Source organism: Lutra lutra, chromosome 9 (genome assembly GCF_902655055.1).
Source record: "Lutra lutra chromosome 9, mLutLut1.2, whole genome shotgun sequence".
NCBI lineage: Eukaryota > Metazoa > Chordata > Mammalia > Carnivora > Mustelidae > Lutra > Lutra lutra.
Genome location: NC_062286.1, coordinates 73,306,680 through 73,323,510, shown reverse-complemented (window position 1 = coordinate 73,323,510; position 16,831 = coordinate 73,306,680). Strand labels below are relative to the sequence as shown.

The 16,831-nt window shown below is 37.7% G+C and overlaps 1 protein-coding gene across 1 annotated transcript in view; it reads left to right on the top strand.

The window, feature by feature from the left end:
- The window catches only part of PPP1R21 (protein phosphatase 1 regulatory subunit 21), a 65,754-nt gene that overhangs the window by 34,749 nt on the left and 14,174 nt on the right, over nucleotides 1-16,831 (top strand). Inside the window, exons 13-17 of the mRNA XM_047744473.1 lie at nucleotides 873-965; nucleotides 4,626-4,753; nucleotides 7,415-7,567; nucleotides 12,351-12,443; nucleotides 15,418-15,660. Of these exons, the coding sequence (XP_047600429.1) occupies nucleotides 873-965; nucleotides 4,626-4,753; nucleotides 7,415-7,567; nucleotides 12,351-12,443; nucleotides 15,418-15,660 (710 nt within the window). The remainder of the gene's footprint in view (nucleotides 1-872; nucleotides 966-4,625; nucleotides 4,754-7,414; nucleotides 7,568-12,350; nucleotides 12,444-15,417; nucleotides 15,661-16,831) is intronic.

Below are 16,831 nucleotides of genomic sequence, written 5' to 3'. Positions count from 1 at the left end.
AGGGGCACCTGGTGGCCCAGTCAGTTAAGCATCTGCCTTCTGCTCAGGTCATGATCTCAGGCTGGGATCGAGCCCCACATCGGCTTCTCTGCTCAGCAGGGAGTCGTCTTCTCCCTACCCACCTCCCCCACTCCTCCACCCCTCTCATGCTCTCTCTCTCTCTCAAATAAATAAATAAAGTCTTTTAAAATAATATAATTTTCACCAGTTTTGGGGGGAGCATTGGCCTGTGGAGCTGCTCATGCAGTCATATCAGAAGTAGAAGTCTGAATAATGATGTTTTTAGTGAGATTCAACAAATAACATGTAGGGAAAAAAGAAATCGGGAAATGTGCTCTGTAACAAGGTTGAAATTCACTAACTTTTTTTTTTTTAAGATTATTTATTTATTTATTTGACAGAGAGAGAGAGAGAGAGAGAGATCACAAATAGGCAGAGAGGCAGGCAGAGAGAGAGGGGGAAGCAGGCTCCCCGCTGAGCAGAGAGCCTGATGTGGGGCTCTATCCCAGGACCCCAAGATCATGACCTGAGCTGAAGGCAGAGGTTTAACCCTCTGAGCCATCCAGGCACCTCACAAACTTATATTTCAAAAAGAATAATAAAATATGTAATCCTACTTAACAATTTAATTTTGATTCTTAACTATTAAGAATATTTGTGGATGTGGATAATGCAAATCAGTCAGTGGTGGCTGTATTTATCACCGTTATATCTGAATGTGTCTGCAAGGATTTCAGGACCCATTATTTCCAGCACATCACAGGCAGTCTTTATTCTCTCTGTTCTGAAAAGTGGAAGAGGGTGGGCTGTCAGTTTTGCAGGCGAAGACGTCTTCTAGGGAAATGCTTAGGCTTGTGATTTTGGTTTCCTAGGTACAGAGCCAGACGGACTCCTTCGGACAAACTACGGTTCTGTCTTAACAAACGTTGGTGCTGCTCTGCATGGATTTCATGATGTCGTGAAAGGTGAGGCTTGAAAAGTACATCAGTGAGTTGAAAACCTGCATCTTATTTTCTCAGCTCTCCCCAAGTGAGATTTAAACAAATACTGCCAAGGCTAATAGACCCCAGAAAAAGGCTTAGTAGCACTTGGCTTCTGTTGAAGTGCATAGCTCACTGCCGTCTGCTTTTTCCATCTGCTTCATTTCTGAAGGTAAACAAAGCGCTGAAGAGAAACCCTTGTGCACAGTACTTTAGCCAAAAATGCATTGCACTGATTGCAGGCAGGTGTGTGAATTTTATCAAGCCAGACATGCTTATTGAGAGGCATTTAGCAAAATACTTTGCATTCGTTAAGAGCCCAAGCATGAAGGAATTGAAGAAATCGGAGTTTAAAGTTCCAAGAAAGAATGTACTAACTTTTCACCATCTTGTGCATTTTTATGTTTAAAGTGCCCATTTTAAGCCCTGTTTTGGTCAGGGGAACCTTGAGAAGTGAAGGTCTGGTTTTAAGCTTTGGCTGGTATTTAATTGCTATAGACTAAGAATAATTCGGCTGAAGGACATTTCATATGCTTCTTAGCTGATTCAGAGTTGACTTTTTAATCTATAGGTCTGCGTGGCTTCTCGTTTTTTTCTTTCTTTTCCTTTTGAAGACAGTTGGTGCAGGGGAAGGAGGAAAGGACAGAAGCAGTTATCAGAAATAGCCCAGATTAATAATAGCCTAGATTATTCATTGTGGCGTGGAGGTAACGATTGCGGACCTATTACTAGTTTCACAGAAAATAATTTTAAAAACTTACGAGTGTTGGAAAGCATGTACAAGTTGGGTATATTCAGGCCCTTCTGTAGATTGGCATGTAACCTCTGGCACTGGGAATCATTCATTCTTAGTGCCAACAGTCTCACCTAGCACCACCTTACCATTCAGTAAGGTGAATTTCACCACCCCCTTAGTGCCTCTGCTTGTTTCTGTCCTTGCAGACATAATGTAAAGAGAGAATACTGGGAAATAGGAAGGGTGGTTGGCAAGATTATGGGGTCCTGTTCCTAGGTTTACAGTTCAAATTTGTCTTCTTACCTAGCTTGGAAGACAGCTGTGTATCTCTCAGGGAGACTCAGAGTGAACATCAACTGGCATTAACAGAAGAAGCTTTGTGATTTCAAGAACTCTCAAACCTCTTCCCTTCCTGCTTTGCCCTGAATAATTGTTTGATCTGAGGTGGGAGGCAGGCAGGCAAGTGTCAGTGTAAAAAGAGAGCTAGAGATTTATAAACATGCCTATCCTACATGGATTTAAAATAGGTATGAATTAATCTTTTAACAAGGGAGTTCTAAGTGAGAACTGTTGATTTTTAGTCTCAGGTCTAAAGCAGGTAGACTCCTAGGAATCATAAAAAGAAACCCCAGGGTGCCTGGGTGGCTCAGTTGGTTAAGTGTCAGCCTTCAACTTGGGTCGTGATGGGATGGAGTCCCACATCAGGCTTCTTGCTCAGCGGGGAGCCTGCTTCTCCCTCTGCCTGCTCCTCCCCTTGCTTGTGCTCTCTTTGTCAAATGAATAAATAATCTTAAATCTTAAAAAAAAGGGAAAAAAATCTGGCCTAGGTCACATGGTTTCTTTGTTCTTTTGGATTTAAAAATTAATGCTAAGGAACACCCTAAATAATTGAAATATTTGGACTCAGTAAAGAGTTGGTTCAGGAGAATTATTGCTGTCAAACTACAGTGGCCCTGTTTCAGTGGAAACCACGTCAGTGTTCATAGTACTATATGACTTTCATAAGTATCTCAGTCATCTACCAATCACCTAAAAGTACCTGCCAGCTGAGTTGTATTAAGCTTTGTGTACTTCCAGTAAAATAGTGACTACAACTTTCTGTGGTGTGTAGCAAGAGAATGTCTGTGTTAGGGGCTAGCAAATTCAGTATATAAAAATGTTCAGTGGGGCTCCTGGGTGTCTCAGTTGGTTAAGCAGATGACTCTTGATTTCGACTCAGGACTGATCTCAGGGTCCTGGGATCAAGCCCCTTGTCGGGCTCTGTGCTCAGTGGGTAGTCTGTTTGAGTATTCTCTCTGTCCCTCTTCTGTGCTCTCCCGCTCTCTCTCTCTAAAGTAAATAATTAAAAAAAAAAAGTTGTGTTCCACTTGAACTTTTATTCACTTTTTTATATTTTTATGTAGAATTTTTATATAGAGGATAATCATTTATTTTTTAAAAATATAAACATAATAGGGGCGCCTGGGTGGCTCAGTGGATTGAAGCCTCTGCCTTCGGCTCGGGTCATGATCTCAGGGTCCTGGGATCGAGTCCCACATCGGGCTCTCTGCTAGGCGGGGAGCCTGCTTCCTCCTCTCTCTCTCTACTTGAGATCTCTCTCTCTGTCAAATAAATAAAATCTTTAAAAAATATATATATAAACATAATAGTAATGTGCCAATATTGGTTTCTGTGCTGTGAGAACTGTACCATAGTAATGTAAGATGTTAATAGTAGGGAAAACTGGCTGAAGGGTATACAGAAAGTCTCTGTAACTTTTCTGTGAATCTAAAACTGTCTTAAATTACAGTTTACATATATATGTATATATCTATATTAAATAAAACAATTCACCAGTTTTAAAATTTTAGTAAAAATACTTTTATTTATAAGAGTGATTTTGTGTTAAAATATCATGATCATATCAGGTTAAATCTGAAATGCCATTTCTTTCTAACTAGTCTTATTTCTTTTTAGTTATCCATAGTCTAAAATCAACTAGATTCCTTGATTCTGAATAAATGCAATTCTCTGCATACACACCTGTAATAAAAATTAATTTTTGTATTTTGTGATTTATTTTTAGCTTTGTTGGTAATGATAGTTCATGCTGTTGTACCTGAAGTATTCTAAAAAAGGCAGAGGAGAATGAATTGTGAACACTTTATTATTTAAAAATATCATTACTTTTCCTCATAAATCAGTGTTGTCTTAAGAATTCTCCCATTATCCCTTATTTCCGGGACAAAATCATTTTTTCTCAGAGACCCAGAAAACCCCAAGCTTAGTAGTTTAGCCAGTTTCACCTACTGCAATTTCTTTTAACTTTTTTTATATCTAAGTCTCTCTCCTGTGCTTTCCTGACTACAGGCTTTGTTGTAATATTCTGGGACTGGGGGCAGTGGCCTGTGAAGCCAGACATGGGAGTGTTCAATCCTGGTCCTTGTCAGTTAGGGTATGTACTAACAAACTAGCTATGGTCCAGTGAGGATTGTGGGACATCGTGCCTCTGTTGGTCATTCTGTTCCAACCTCATGGTTAGCCTATAGGAGTGCGAGATAAATTCTCATTTGTGCCTGCCCAGACTATCAAAACAGCGTTTTTAACTGGTAAGTACTGGTCAGGGTCATTTACCGAGCACTAGAAGAAGGGCAAACTCTCCAATGAGGAGGGATCATCAGTCACAAGCTGGTGGTGGGAATAGAGACACCAGGATGGTATTAAGAGACTCTCGCTTGTCTCTATTCTTTCCACGTGATTTTGTGACCTAAGTAATATTCAGGACAATCCTGATAGAGTTGGGATCATTTTTTTTGTTATTATTCAGATTTACTGCATAAGTCTCTAAGAGTAGATATGAAAAGTTAACGGGCTGGTTGTGTGCAACTTGTGTATGGATAGTAAGATTTTTCATTTGATTGCTTTTATAGATATTTCTAAACATTACAGTCAGAAAGCTACAATAGAGCATGAACTTCCAACAGCAACACAGAAGCTTATTACAACTAATGACTGTATTCTGTCATCATTAGTAGCATTAACAAATGGAGCAGGAAAGGTAAGTTTATAATTTATAGTTTATCTGGTTTATAGTGTCATTAAATTTAATTTAAGTCTTGTGTAAGCTCTTTTTTTTTTTTTTCCTTGAATGACATAGGAAAATTAATCTGTAAAAGGATTTTGGAATATCAGACTTTTTTGTAAAATAAAGTTGTCTTCCTTCTCCTTCTCCCTACCCAGTATTTAAAACAATATAGGAGTTCAGCCTTTGTGATGAGTAAGTGGATCACTCACAGTTTTTTTTTTAGGGAGATATTGATGATCAGTATACATCTTTGTGTTTATCAAATGTCTCCTTTATAGAAATTGGGAGCATATATAAAAAGAAAAAAGAACCAGTAAAACCTTCGTTAAGACTTTTTCGCTCCTAGTTTTTTGTCACATTGCTACTTCTGTGATTTGATTTTTTTTTTAAGATTTTATTTATTTATTTGACAGATAGAGATCACAAGTAGGCAGAGAGGCAGGCAGAGAGACAGAGAGGAGGAAGCAGGCTCCCTGCTGAGCAGAGAGCCCTATGTGCGGCTCCATTCCAGAATCCTGGGATCATGACCTGAGCTGAAGGCAGAGGCTTTAACCCACTGAGCCACCCAGGCGCTCCTGTGATTTGATTTCTTAACAAGTACTTTTAAGGTGACTTCAACACGTGTCTTTTCATAGAACCATTAATATTAGATAATGATTATTTGGATCATTAGACACTTAATTATTATCATAAACTGGCCAAAATGCATTTTTTCTAAAAATTCTATCTTGGATGTTCTGATTTCAGCAGTTGTTATATTCTCAATACTGCTTTACTGATTTCAGATTTCCTTGAGAACTATCCATATATGTGTAACTGGAAGGACTGTATTCAGACCTATCTTAGCCCATTTATTTCAGTGGATGCATCCTAATTTCTCAAGGAAATTTCTCTGTGTTTATATGCCAATATTTTTCTGACTGGTTGCGGTTTTTTTTGTTTTGTTTTGTTTTGTTTTGTTTATTAACATGTAATGTATTATTAGCCCCAGGGGTATAGGTCTGTGCATTGTCAGGCTTACATACTTCTGACTGGTTGCGTTTTATAGAAACATTTTTTTTTTCAGGTAATTAAGTGAATCAGGAATGATCACAGATCACATTATATATTCAGTGTCATCTTTCCCAGGCTCAGACTGGTCTTTGTGACACTTTGCTAGAGCTTGGGGCCATCATTAAAAGGTGTTACATTTAGGTTCTGTCAGCTCACGGATCTGTGCCTACAGAGTTCCTCAGCCAGAAGACCATCCCTGCGGCCCCTTCTTGAACACTTGCATCTACAGGCATGCCATAGCTTCTGAAGATAATTCTAGCTTTGATTTAAGTACGGAAAATTTTGGAAAAAAAACTTTGGCATTTTAGAGGAGTCTCCACATTTTTCAACTTTTATGAAAACTCTGAAATATTTAATACCTGGGTCCTTCACAGCTAATTTTAGATTGGCTTTACCTGAAACCTTAAAATGTCCCAAGGACAGGTCTACAATCTTCATTCTGAGATTTTGGTAAATGGTTTTTAACTGAAATAAGTATCTGAACTAATGTTAGTTGGTGAGAGCTTAATACTTAGCTAATGTGATTCGATTAAACAAAATTTATAGTTTATAATTTTTAAAAGCCCAGTAAGAAAATGTAATGATATATGCATACTGAAGAACATTTAGAAAATGTAGAAGTGTTAGAAAGAGGAAAGAAAATAAACCTCACCGTATACTGCAATGACCTAAAACGCAAACCCTGGGTATGTGATTTTCCATGTCCTTTACAGGTGATATAAGACTTAAGACCTTTAGAATCCTTTATTTTCTTGAATACTACCTAGAATAGAATTTCATTTGATATAGTAAAATGATGAGAAATAAAACCTTTCAGACCATTAGTGATTCACTGCTTACTTTTTGGTTAGTTTCTGCTGAGGCTTAGGATGTTTTGTTCTATAAGTCACTTCTTATTTATCAAAATAGGATATGCTTTAATGTAACCAACACTTTAATTTTTCTGGCTAATAACCTTCTCAGACATTTTTATTTATATCACCATTTCATACAGCACTGTAGATTCAAAGTCATGGCTCAGTCATGGATCTTCATGGCTGCTTACACAGATTTAACACAAGTTAAATCTATTAATAACAGGGTCTACTAAATTGCTAGTCTTTATTATATGTGTAAATCACAAATTGAGATTTACAGAATTAAGTTTAAGTAAAGTGAACATATTCCAAGATGCTGTGTCATGTCTCTTGTTGGAATTTGAAAAATTCAAAGTTAAAATATGAATAGAATGTATAAATCCAAACATGGATATTTTGAGAATAGTAGTAGGAATTAATGAGGTAAATAGCTCATAGACATGTACAGAATAAACCAGACTTAGTCTTGGTTTTCAGGAAGAATAGAAGTTGTTTACATTAACACCTGTCAGTAGTCTGGTCTCAATCTTTTTACCGATACTGTCTTTTTATTACAAGTCATCGCCCTAGGTATTCTCAAATAAATAAATGTGGGCCTTGGGGCAGGTGTTGAAATTTCATTTCCATTCTCAGCATCTTTAACTCTGCTCTAAACACTATGAGATATATATGTTAGTTATATTATTGGAAAACAAAATCTGTCTTCTCGTCACTCTTGATTTAGATCGCATCTTTCTTCAGCAACAACGTGGACTGCTTCATTGCATCTCTGAGCTATGGGCCCAAGGCAGCAAGTGGCTTCATTAGTCCTCTTTCAGCTGAATGCATGTTGCAGTACAAGAGAAAAGCTGCGGCCTACATGAAGGCTCTGAGAAAGGTTTGTGAGCTGCTGTTGAATTTGCATCAGAGGAAAAATCAGGAATCATTCTAGAGAATGGCAAGAGTCTTTGCACAGTTCATGTTGTTTAGATTTTACACAAGTGGGGGCACAGGTGGTTGGTGGGTACTGGGGGGGAGGTCTTTGGGAAGGAGAAGGTGACAGAGACCCAAACTTCAATTAACATGTGATCTCTGCATAGTCCGTGTTGGACTCATGTCCCCAGGTGCCTGCTAGGAGTATCTAGAATGAGGCAGCCAGGCAGCTAGTAAGTATCCAACCTCAGAAATCTCAAAACTTATAGAAACATAAAAAAAATGGAAGCACATTTATAATTGTTTCCTGAATATAAAAATACAAGGTCACTGCAAAAAGAAATCAGAAGGCACCTGATGTGATGAACACTGCCTGTTATATGTAGCTGATAAATTATTGAACGCTACATCTTAAACTAATGATATACTATGTGTTGGCTAATTGAATTTAAATAACTTAAGAACATTGGGGAGGTTATGTGCTATGGTGAGTGCTGTGAAGTGTGTAAGCCTGACTATTCACAGACCTGTACCCCTGGGGCAAATAATACATTATATGTTAATTTTAAAAAATTTAAAAAAAAAATAAATAACTTAAGAAAAAAAAGAAATCAGATGATATAGTAGTACATGAAGAAGAAAATTATAGTTGCATCAAATCCCACCACCCATCTGGGTGTAGATATAGAGGTAGATGTAGCTACCATTAACTTTGTTAGAGTATCTCCATATCCAAAAAAATTTTAGTGCATGTGTGCATACACACAGGAAACACACATGTATATGCTATAGAAAGCAAAGTGTATCTGAATATATACAGTTTTATTTATTTATTTATTTATTTGAGTGGGAAGAGAGAGTGCATGAGCATGGGGGAGACCCAGAGAGGGAGAGGGAATGGGAGAAGCAGACTCCCTGCTGGGCAGGGAGCCTGACCCCAGGCTCAATCCCAGGACCCTGAAATCATGATCTGAGCCAGAGCCACACACTTAACCTACTAAGCCACCTGGGTACCCCATATACACTGTTTTAGAATCTGTTTTTTTCCTCATAGTGAATTATAGATATAAAAATTGTGATTTTTTTTTTAAAGATTTTATTTATTTATTTGAGAGACAGAGATCACAAGTAGGCAGAGAAGCAGGCAGAGAGAGAGAGGAGGAAGCAGGTTCCTTGCTGAGCAGAGAGCCTGATGTGGGGCTCGATCCCAGGACCCTGGGATCACGACCCGAGCCGAAGGCACAGGCTTTAACCCACTGAGCCACCCAGGCACCCCCCAAAATTGTGATTTTTTTATATATTAAATAATATATGTCTATAACTATAAATTGTTATAGTATTTCATTCTGTAAATGTATCATAATTTAATTAGTCAGTGCATTGCTTGTGGATATTTAGGTTGTTTTCTATTTTTCACCATTACATGTGGAGTTACAGTAGATATTCTTGCTCCTGCAACTTTGTAATTTGGTTTTTACCTTTTCTCCTTGTTTTTTATTTTAGTTACACATAATGCATAATAAACACATTCTTATATTACATTAGAACATTACAGATTAAGTACAGTCCCTAATTTTACTTTCTTTCCAGAGGTGACTGTAGTGTTTAGTTTGGTGTATAACCTTCCAAAATCTTGGAGCATTTACATACATCTATATAAACTTAAAGACAATATACAATAAATAGAGTTTTCTTTCTTTTTTAAACCTAAATGCATGTTTCATTGTGTAATTGTGCAACTTGATTTTTTCATTTAAAATATTTTAGGGGTGCTTGGCTGGCTCAGTTGGAAGAGCATTCAATTCTAAATCACAGTGTCATGGGTTTGAGCCCCACATTGTGTGTAGAGATTACTAAAAAAATAAACCAAAAAATTAAGGGGCACATTGGTGACTCAGTGGGTTAAGCCTCTGCCTTAGGCTCAGGTCATGATCTCAGAGTCCTGGGATGGAGCCCCGCATGGAGCTCTCTGCTCAGCAGGGAGCCTGCTACCCACCCCCCTTTTCTGCCTGCCTCTCTGCCTACTTGTGATCTCTCTCTCTGTCAAATAAATAAATAAAATCTTTTTAAAAAATTAAAATGTTTTAGATATACAGAATTGGTAGATCACTATGTTGTACACCTGGAACTAATGTAAGATTGTTCATCAGTTATACTTTTAAAGAAATGAAAAAAAAGGGAAAAAAAAGTATGTTTTAGAGATGTATATCATTACATATGGTGGCTGCTATATTCCTTTAAAATACAGCATAGAAGTCTATAATATGATTGTTCTGTGGCTGATTTAGGTATTCCCTATTGGTGGGCATTTAGGTTCATTCCAGTTTTTTACTGTTATGATAATACTGCAGTGGGTAACTTTGTAAATGCCTCGGGCATATGTATGGAATATTGAGTAGTAGAATGTTCTAGATCATGTGGTTTGCACATTTTGGATTTTAATATTTATTGCAAATTGCCCTTAAGAGTAGCTGTACTGTTTTATATTTCTAGCAATGTATAAGGCTACCTATCTCCCTATATTTGTCTAATTAATTATGTCTTTAAGATTAATTTTCCGGGGCTGCCTGGGTGGCTCAGTGGGTTAAGCCTCTGCCTTCGGCTCGGGTCATGATCTCGGGGTCCTGGGATCGAGTCCCACATCGGGCTCTCTGCTGGGCGGGGAGCCTGCTTCCTCCTCTCTCTCTCTCTCTCTCTCCACTTGTGATCTCTCTCTGTCAAATAAATAAAATATTTAAAAAAAAAAAGATTAATTTTCCAAAATGGAATTGCTTAATCAAAGTCTGTGAATCTTTCAAATTTTGACACATTTCTTTCAGACTGCACTTCAGAAGGTTACCTATTTATAGTTTACCAGCAGTAGAAGTATAAATTTAACCCATGAATTTAATATTTATCCATCTCAGAGACAAGAGCTTTCTTACTGTTATTTTAATTTGCATTTCTTTGCTTATTGAAGTGGAACGTCCTTTCATAAAGTTATCGTTTGTATTCATTCTGCTAGTTCTCTGTTCATTGTTGACCTATTTTTAGATAGGTGTTCCTAATTAGGGTTGAAAGAGTTCCCTATTATACTAAGAATTTTATTTTATTTTTTATAGTAAAATTGTTAATCTTGTGTCTTTGTTGGAAATATTTTCCTCCCAGTTTGCTGTTGTATTTTTTTTAATAGAAGTTTTAATTTTTATATCAGTGAACCAGTCTTTTTCTTTATGGTGGTGATTCTCAGCTAGGGGAACTTTTCTTTCTTTCTTTCTTTCTTTCTTTTTTTTTTTTTAAAGATTTTATTTATTTATTTGACAGAGAGAGACAGGGAGAGAGGGAACACAAGCAAGTGGAGTGGGAAAGGGAGAAGCAGGCTTCCTGCTGAGCAGGAAGCTCAATGCTATGCGGGGCTCCATTCCATGATCCTGGGATCCCGATCTGAGCCAGAGGCAGATGCTTAACAACTGAGTCGCCCAGGCGCCCCTAGGGGTACTTATCAGGATTACGGAAATGTTCACTTATATTTTCTTCCATTATTTTCATGGCCCAAATTTTTAAATTCGAATCTTTAATCTATCTTGGATTCATTCTGATATAAGTGTAAAACGGGGAATCTAAGTAGTTATTTTTCTAATTTATTGACTGGTTGTCCTTACAGCATTTATCCAGTCTGTCCTTTCTCCACTGACTTAGAAAAAATGCACCATTTATCACATAATATATTTTTATGCTTTTGTCTGTTTCTAGATTTTTTATCATCTTTCTTTACCTGTTTTGTTTGTTTTGCAAAGTTTTATTGGGGATTTAATTGGCATACAAAAACTGTATATTTGAAATATATAGTTTGATAGGTTTTGGCATATGTCTCCACCCTTGAAATCATGGTCAAGACAATGCCCCTTAGTAATCTTTATTCCTGCCTCTCTGCCCCATCTCCTGACAGTCTGCTTTCAGAAAAAAAAAAAAATAAAAAAAAAAATTGAGATTTAAGTGACAATGCAATGTTATATAATTTCAGGTGTACAACATAGTTATTCAACATTTATATACATTACAATGTGATCACCAAAATATGTCAAGCTACTATTTGTAACCATACAATGTTGTTACTTACTATTTATATTCCTTACTGTGTGTTTGTATCCCTGTATCTTATTTATTTTCTAACTGGAAGTTTGTACCTTTTAATCCCCTTTCCCTATTTTGCCCATCCTCCCCCACTGCCCTTCTACCTGGCAACCATCTGATTTTTCTCTATGTCTCAGTCTGTTTCTGTTTTTTGTTTTTGTTTTTTAATTTGTTTTGTTGTTTAGATTTCACATATAAGTGAAATCATATGGTATTCAGTACAAGTCCTTACGGTGTTAGTGTAGATTATAACTGGAATGACAGGCCTCTCTTCATTATTTTTCTTAAAAAAGTTCCTTGTCGGGGCGCCTGGGTGGCTCAGTGGGTTAAAGCCTCTACCTTCGGCTCAGGTCATGATCCTGAGGTCCTGGAATCGAGCCCCGCATCGGGCTCTCTGCTCAGTGGGGAGCCTGCTTCCCTTCCTCTCTCTCTGCCTGCCTCTCTGCCTACTTGTGATCTCTGTCAAATAAATAAAATCTTTAAAAAAAAATAAAGTTCCTTGTCATATTAGTAATGGAAATTATGTTGGCATATATCTGAATTTATTACTGAACCCCATTTAGCGTTCTTATTTGTGTAGGTAGGATCAGGGAATTATATGATCTTTTTCTTGAATTCTTATGCTTTTTCCATAGCCACTCTTGGAGTCTGTGCCTTACGAAGAAGCACTGGCCAACCGCCGGGTCCTACTTAGCTCTACAGAAAGTCGAGAAGGCCTTGCACAACAGGTATGATGCCTGGCGAATCATGCTGCTTGTTAAAAGAGGATAAATGTTGAATCCCTGGAGAAGGCTTTCAACACAGAACAATTTAAAAGGCTGTATAAGTAAACATGTAAAATTAATGGTTTAACACATGCTAAAAAGCACTATAAACATAATTCACTGGAGAATGTTTCTTGATACTCTAAATAAGTCATCTTGATTCAGTTGGTGGTGTAATTGCCACTAAAGTAATACCAACACACTTGGGATACGGTGATTCTTTTTCTCTAGGCACTAGATTTAAATGTCGGGAATAATAAGGCAAAAAAAGGGGGAGGAGCTAGAGACTCAGTGAATTATTTTTATTTCCTAAATGATCAGTAATGAAAAATTTCCCATATTCAGTCAGTTGGTCAGTCGAATTTGGGGGTGAGGTGGCGGTGGGAGGGACTAACTTTTCCAGAAGTTGGTGCACACTTACGCTGGTTTAGCTTTTGCCAGAGACTTATTCCCCTCAACAACAGGCTTGCTTTAAGTTTTGGAGGTATTTATCTTAAAAGAGAGTGCAAATAAAGTCACCTGAGACTTTTTTTTAATCTGTGCTGACTCGTGTCACTTATCTTTTCGACATTAGTATGCCAGGATGTTGAAACTGGAAATTTAATTTAGAGAGTAATTCCTGAAAAACAAAATTCCTGGGATAAACAATAAAATGGAGAATACTTTAAAAATTGATTTTCAGTTTTCTTCTCATTTTATATAAGGAAAGTAAAGGTTCAAAGAAATTAGGCAGCTTTTACCCAGAGTAGCTAGTAAGTGGGGAGAGCTGTCTGTTTATTTTCCTACTCTGCCATTGACCAGCTGCAGGCTAGTCTGATAAGCTCTCTGGGCGTCACTTCCTGCCTCTCTGCAGTGAGGATAATATATGCCTTTCAGGGTCATGTAAGGATTAATTGAGCCAAAGGGAGGCAGTGTGATACAGTGAAAAGAATCAGAGTTATAAGCCAGACAGATGGATTCCCAAATCCTTGCTCTGCCGTTTGCTAGATTAGCAGGTGGTTCAGCTGCTGGGAGCTTTAGTTCTGCTCTGTGAGAAATGAGAATTGAAGGACTGTGAGGCTTCAGTGGAATAATGGCAGGAAAGTACTGTGAACAGTGTCTGCTACATGGTAATTGCTCAACCATGATAGTTGGTAAAGCATTTGGAATTCACTGTAAGCTTGCTTTTATTTTCATATAATTCTCAAGCTTTTATTTGTCCTGAGAATTAGTTTTTTAAACTTCTTGTTAAATGGAGTATAACATAGTTTAAAAAAGTAAACAAATAATTAATGTATAGTTGATCCTTGAACAATGTGGGGGTTAGGGGCATTGACACCCCATGCCCATGCAGTCAAAAATCCATGTATAACTTCTTACTCTCGAAAAACTGAACTACTAATAGACTACTGTTGACTAGAAGCCTTACTAAGGGCATAAACAGCTGATTAACACATGTTTTGTATATTATGTATATTATATACCACATTCTTACAATAAAGTAAGCTAGAAAAAAGGTGTTATTAAGAAAATCATAAAGAAGAGGCTCCTGGGTGGCTCAGTCAGTTGAGCGGCTGCCTTTGGCTCAGGTCATGGTCCCAAGGTCCTGGGATCGAGCCCCGAATTGGGATCCCTGTTGGGGGGGAGTCTGCTTTTCCCTCTCCTTCTGCCTGCTGCTCTGCCTACTTGTGCTCTCTATCTGTCAAATAAATAAATAAAATCTTAAAAAAAAAATCATAAGGATGAGAATATAGATTAATAGTACTATCTTATATATGTTGAAACAAATCCTTGTGTAAGTGGATCCACGTAATTCAAACCTGGGTTGTTCAAGGGTCAACTGTATAGCCCAATGAATTTTTGCTAGTTACTGATGTAACTAGCACCTAGATAAAATTTTTTAAAAAGAACATTTCTTTATGTAAGGTATACCTTTAAAAAAAATTGCCAGAAGCCTTCCTCATGCCCCTTTCCAGTTATTATTCTCCTTGCCCCCAAAGAGAACCATCATCCTGTGTTATAATACAGTAGATTAGTGAAAGTTTCAATAAATGGACTTTTCATTAAATGAGGTTTTATAATATATATTCTTTTAGGTCTGGCTTCTTTAGTCCAACATATCTGTAATGCTCATCATGTTATATGTAATTGTAATCTGTTCATTTTCACTGTTGTTTAGTACTCTACTGTGTGAATAGGCATTATTCTTTTTTACAGTCTAGGAGTATTTGGGTAGTTTCAGGTGTTTGGCTATCCTGGTGCTGCTGTGAGCATCCTTACACGTGTCTTCTGGTAAACATGCACACTGTTCTATTGCGGATACACCTGGAAGTAGATTTGCTGGGGCAGAGGATAAGATGTTGTCAGCTTTAAAGATCCAGCCAAACAGTTTTCCAAAGTGTCTGTCCCAAATTCTAGTCCTCCCAGCATTAGATGGTAGTTCCAGCTGCTCCACGAACATGCCCACCTTTGTATTTTCTCTCTTTTTAATTGTAGTCATGCGGGTGGTTTTAAATTGCTTTTTCTTGATAGTGACATTGAGTACCTTTTTTTATGTTTTTAGTCTTGTTCAATGTCCAAGTCTTTTTTTTTTTTTTCCTATTTTTCTACTGGGTTGTCTATCTTTTTCTTACTAATTTGTAGAAGTTCTTTATATATATTCTAGATACTAGTCCTCTGTTAGATACATGCTTTGCAGATGCCTTCCATGTTATGGCTTTTCTCACCCTCTTAATATCTTCTGAAGAACAGAGATTTTTAATTTTACTCTCCACTCTCTCAGTTTCTGGTTGTGCTTTTTGTGTCTTGTTCAGTATTTCCTTTTCCCTGTTTAACAATCAGGCTTTTTTGTTTTTACTTCTGGGAGGTAGTTCGGGTTGAAGTTCTGTGAAGCCTTTCTTGAGCCACTGAGTTTTATCTGCATTGTCCTCTAAGGTGCAGAACTCTATTGCTTTTCAAGGTTCAGCAGAGTTTGGAAAAGATCTCTAAACTGGAGCAGGAAAAAGAACATTGGATGTTGGAAGCACAGTTAGCCAAAATCAAGCTGGAGAAAGAAAACCAGCGGATTGCGGATAAGCTGAGGAGTACGAGCAGTGGGCAGGGGCTCGGGTTGGCCCAGGAAAATGCCACTGGGGTGAATGCAGCAGGCCGGGAAGAAGTCTCAGCCAAGGCAATGCTGGATCCTGCTCACAGCACTAGTCTGGTAAGTATCTTCTTCTTTTTTAATGCCAAGCGGTAAGGGCTTAACGTAGTGTTTGGTGTTAACCATCTAAATTATATGTCAGTGACGGTCCCTCAGTGGCTCAGTTGGTGAAGCATCCAAATCTTGATTTTGACTCAGGCCATGATCTCAGGGTTGTGGGATTGAGCCTCGCATCAGGCTATGTGCTCAGTGGGGAGCCTGCTTGAGAGTCTCTCTCTCCTCTCTGTCTGTCCCTCACCACCCCCACCTCTTAATAAATGAATGAATAAATAAATAAATAACATGTCAATATAAAACAGGTATAATCCGCATGTCCTAGGAAGAGCAAGTGGTGAGCAGGATGCCTCCTTCAAAAAGCTATTAGCTTTTGCATGAGACTTGCCTCTGGTGAGGACTGTATTCCTGGAAAAGGTCTAACAAGTAAAATTTTAAGGTGATTCTGTTTTCCATAGAAATATTTGTAATATGGGGTTATGTTCCTGACCAAGGGCTTGAATGTCTTCCTTTTCATAGAAATGGCCACAAATACCATTTTAAACCAATTACATAGTTCCTAGAAAGTATACAGCTTTACAATGTATATATAAAATACATAAACCCATCAGGTTATCTTACAACCTTTTCTTTCTTTCTTTTTCTTTCTTTCTTTCTTTCTTAATATTTTATTTTTAATTTATTTGACAGAGAGAGAGAGCACTAGCACACGAGCAGGGGGAGGAGAGGGAGAAGCAGACTCCCTGCTGAGCAGGAGCCAATCCCAGGACCCTGGGATCATGATCTGAGCCAAAGGCAGACACTTAAACAACTGAGCCACCTAGGTGCCCCTACAATCTTATATTTCTTGCCTTATTTTTAACTGCAGTGATTTAGAAGGTGAAGAAACATCAATATTGGAGCTACTGATTACTTCAAGTAACTTCAAAAGTTACTTTAAGAAAAGTTTTCTAATTGTAATACTCTGCCTACAGTAAAAAAAAATTAGAAAATCGAGGAAAGAAGAAATCAGAGGGGAAAAACCCCTCATAATCAGAAATATGCCTTATTAGGTACATTTTTACAAGTTTTTCTTGAAGATCTTGGGGTGACCCATGGTACTTCTTGAAAGTCCTGTCCTAAGGCTTTTGACATTACCACCCCCCCACCCACGCCATAGCTCACTGATGCAGTGAAA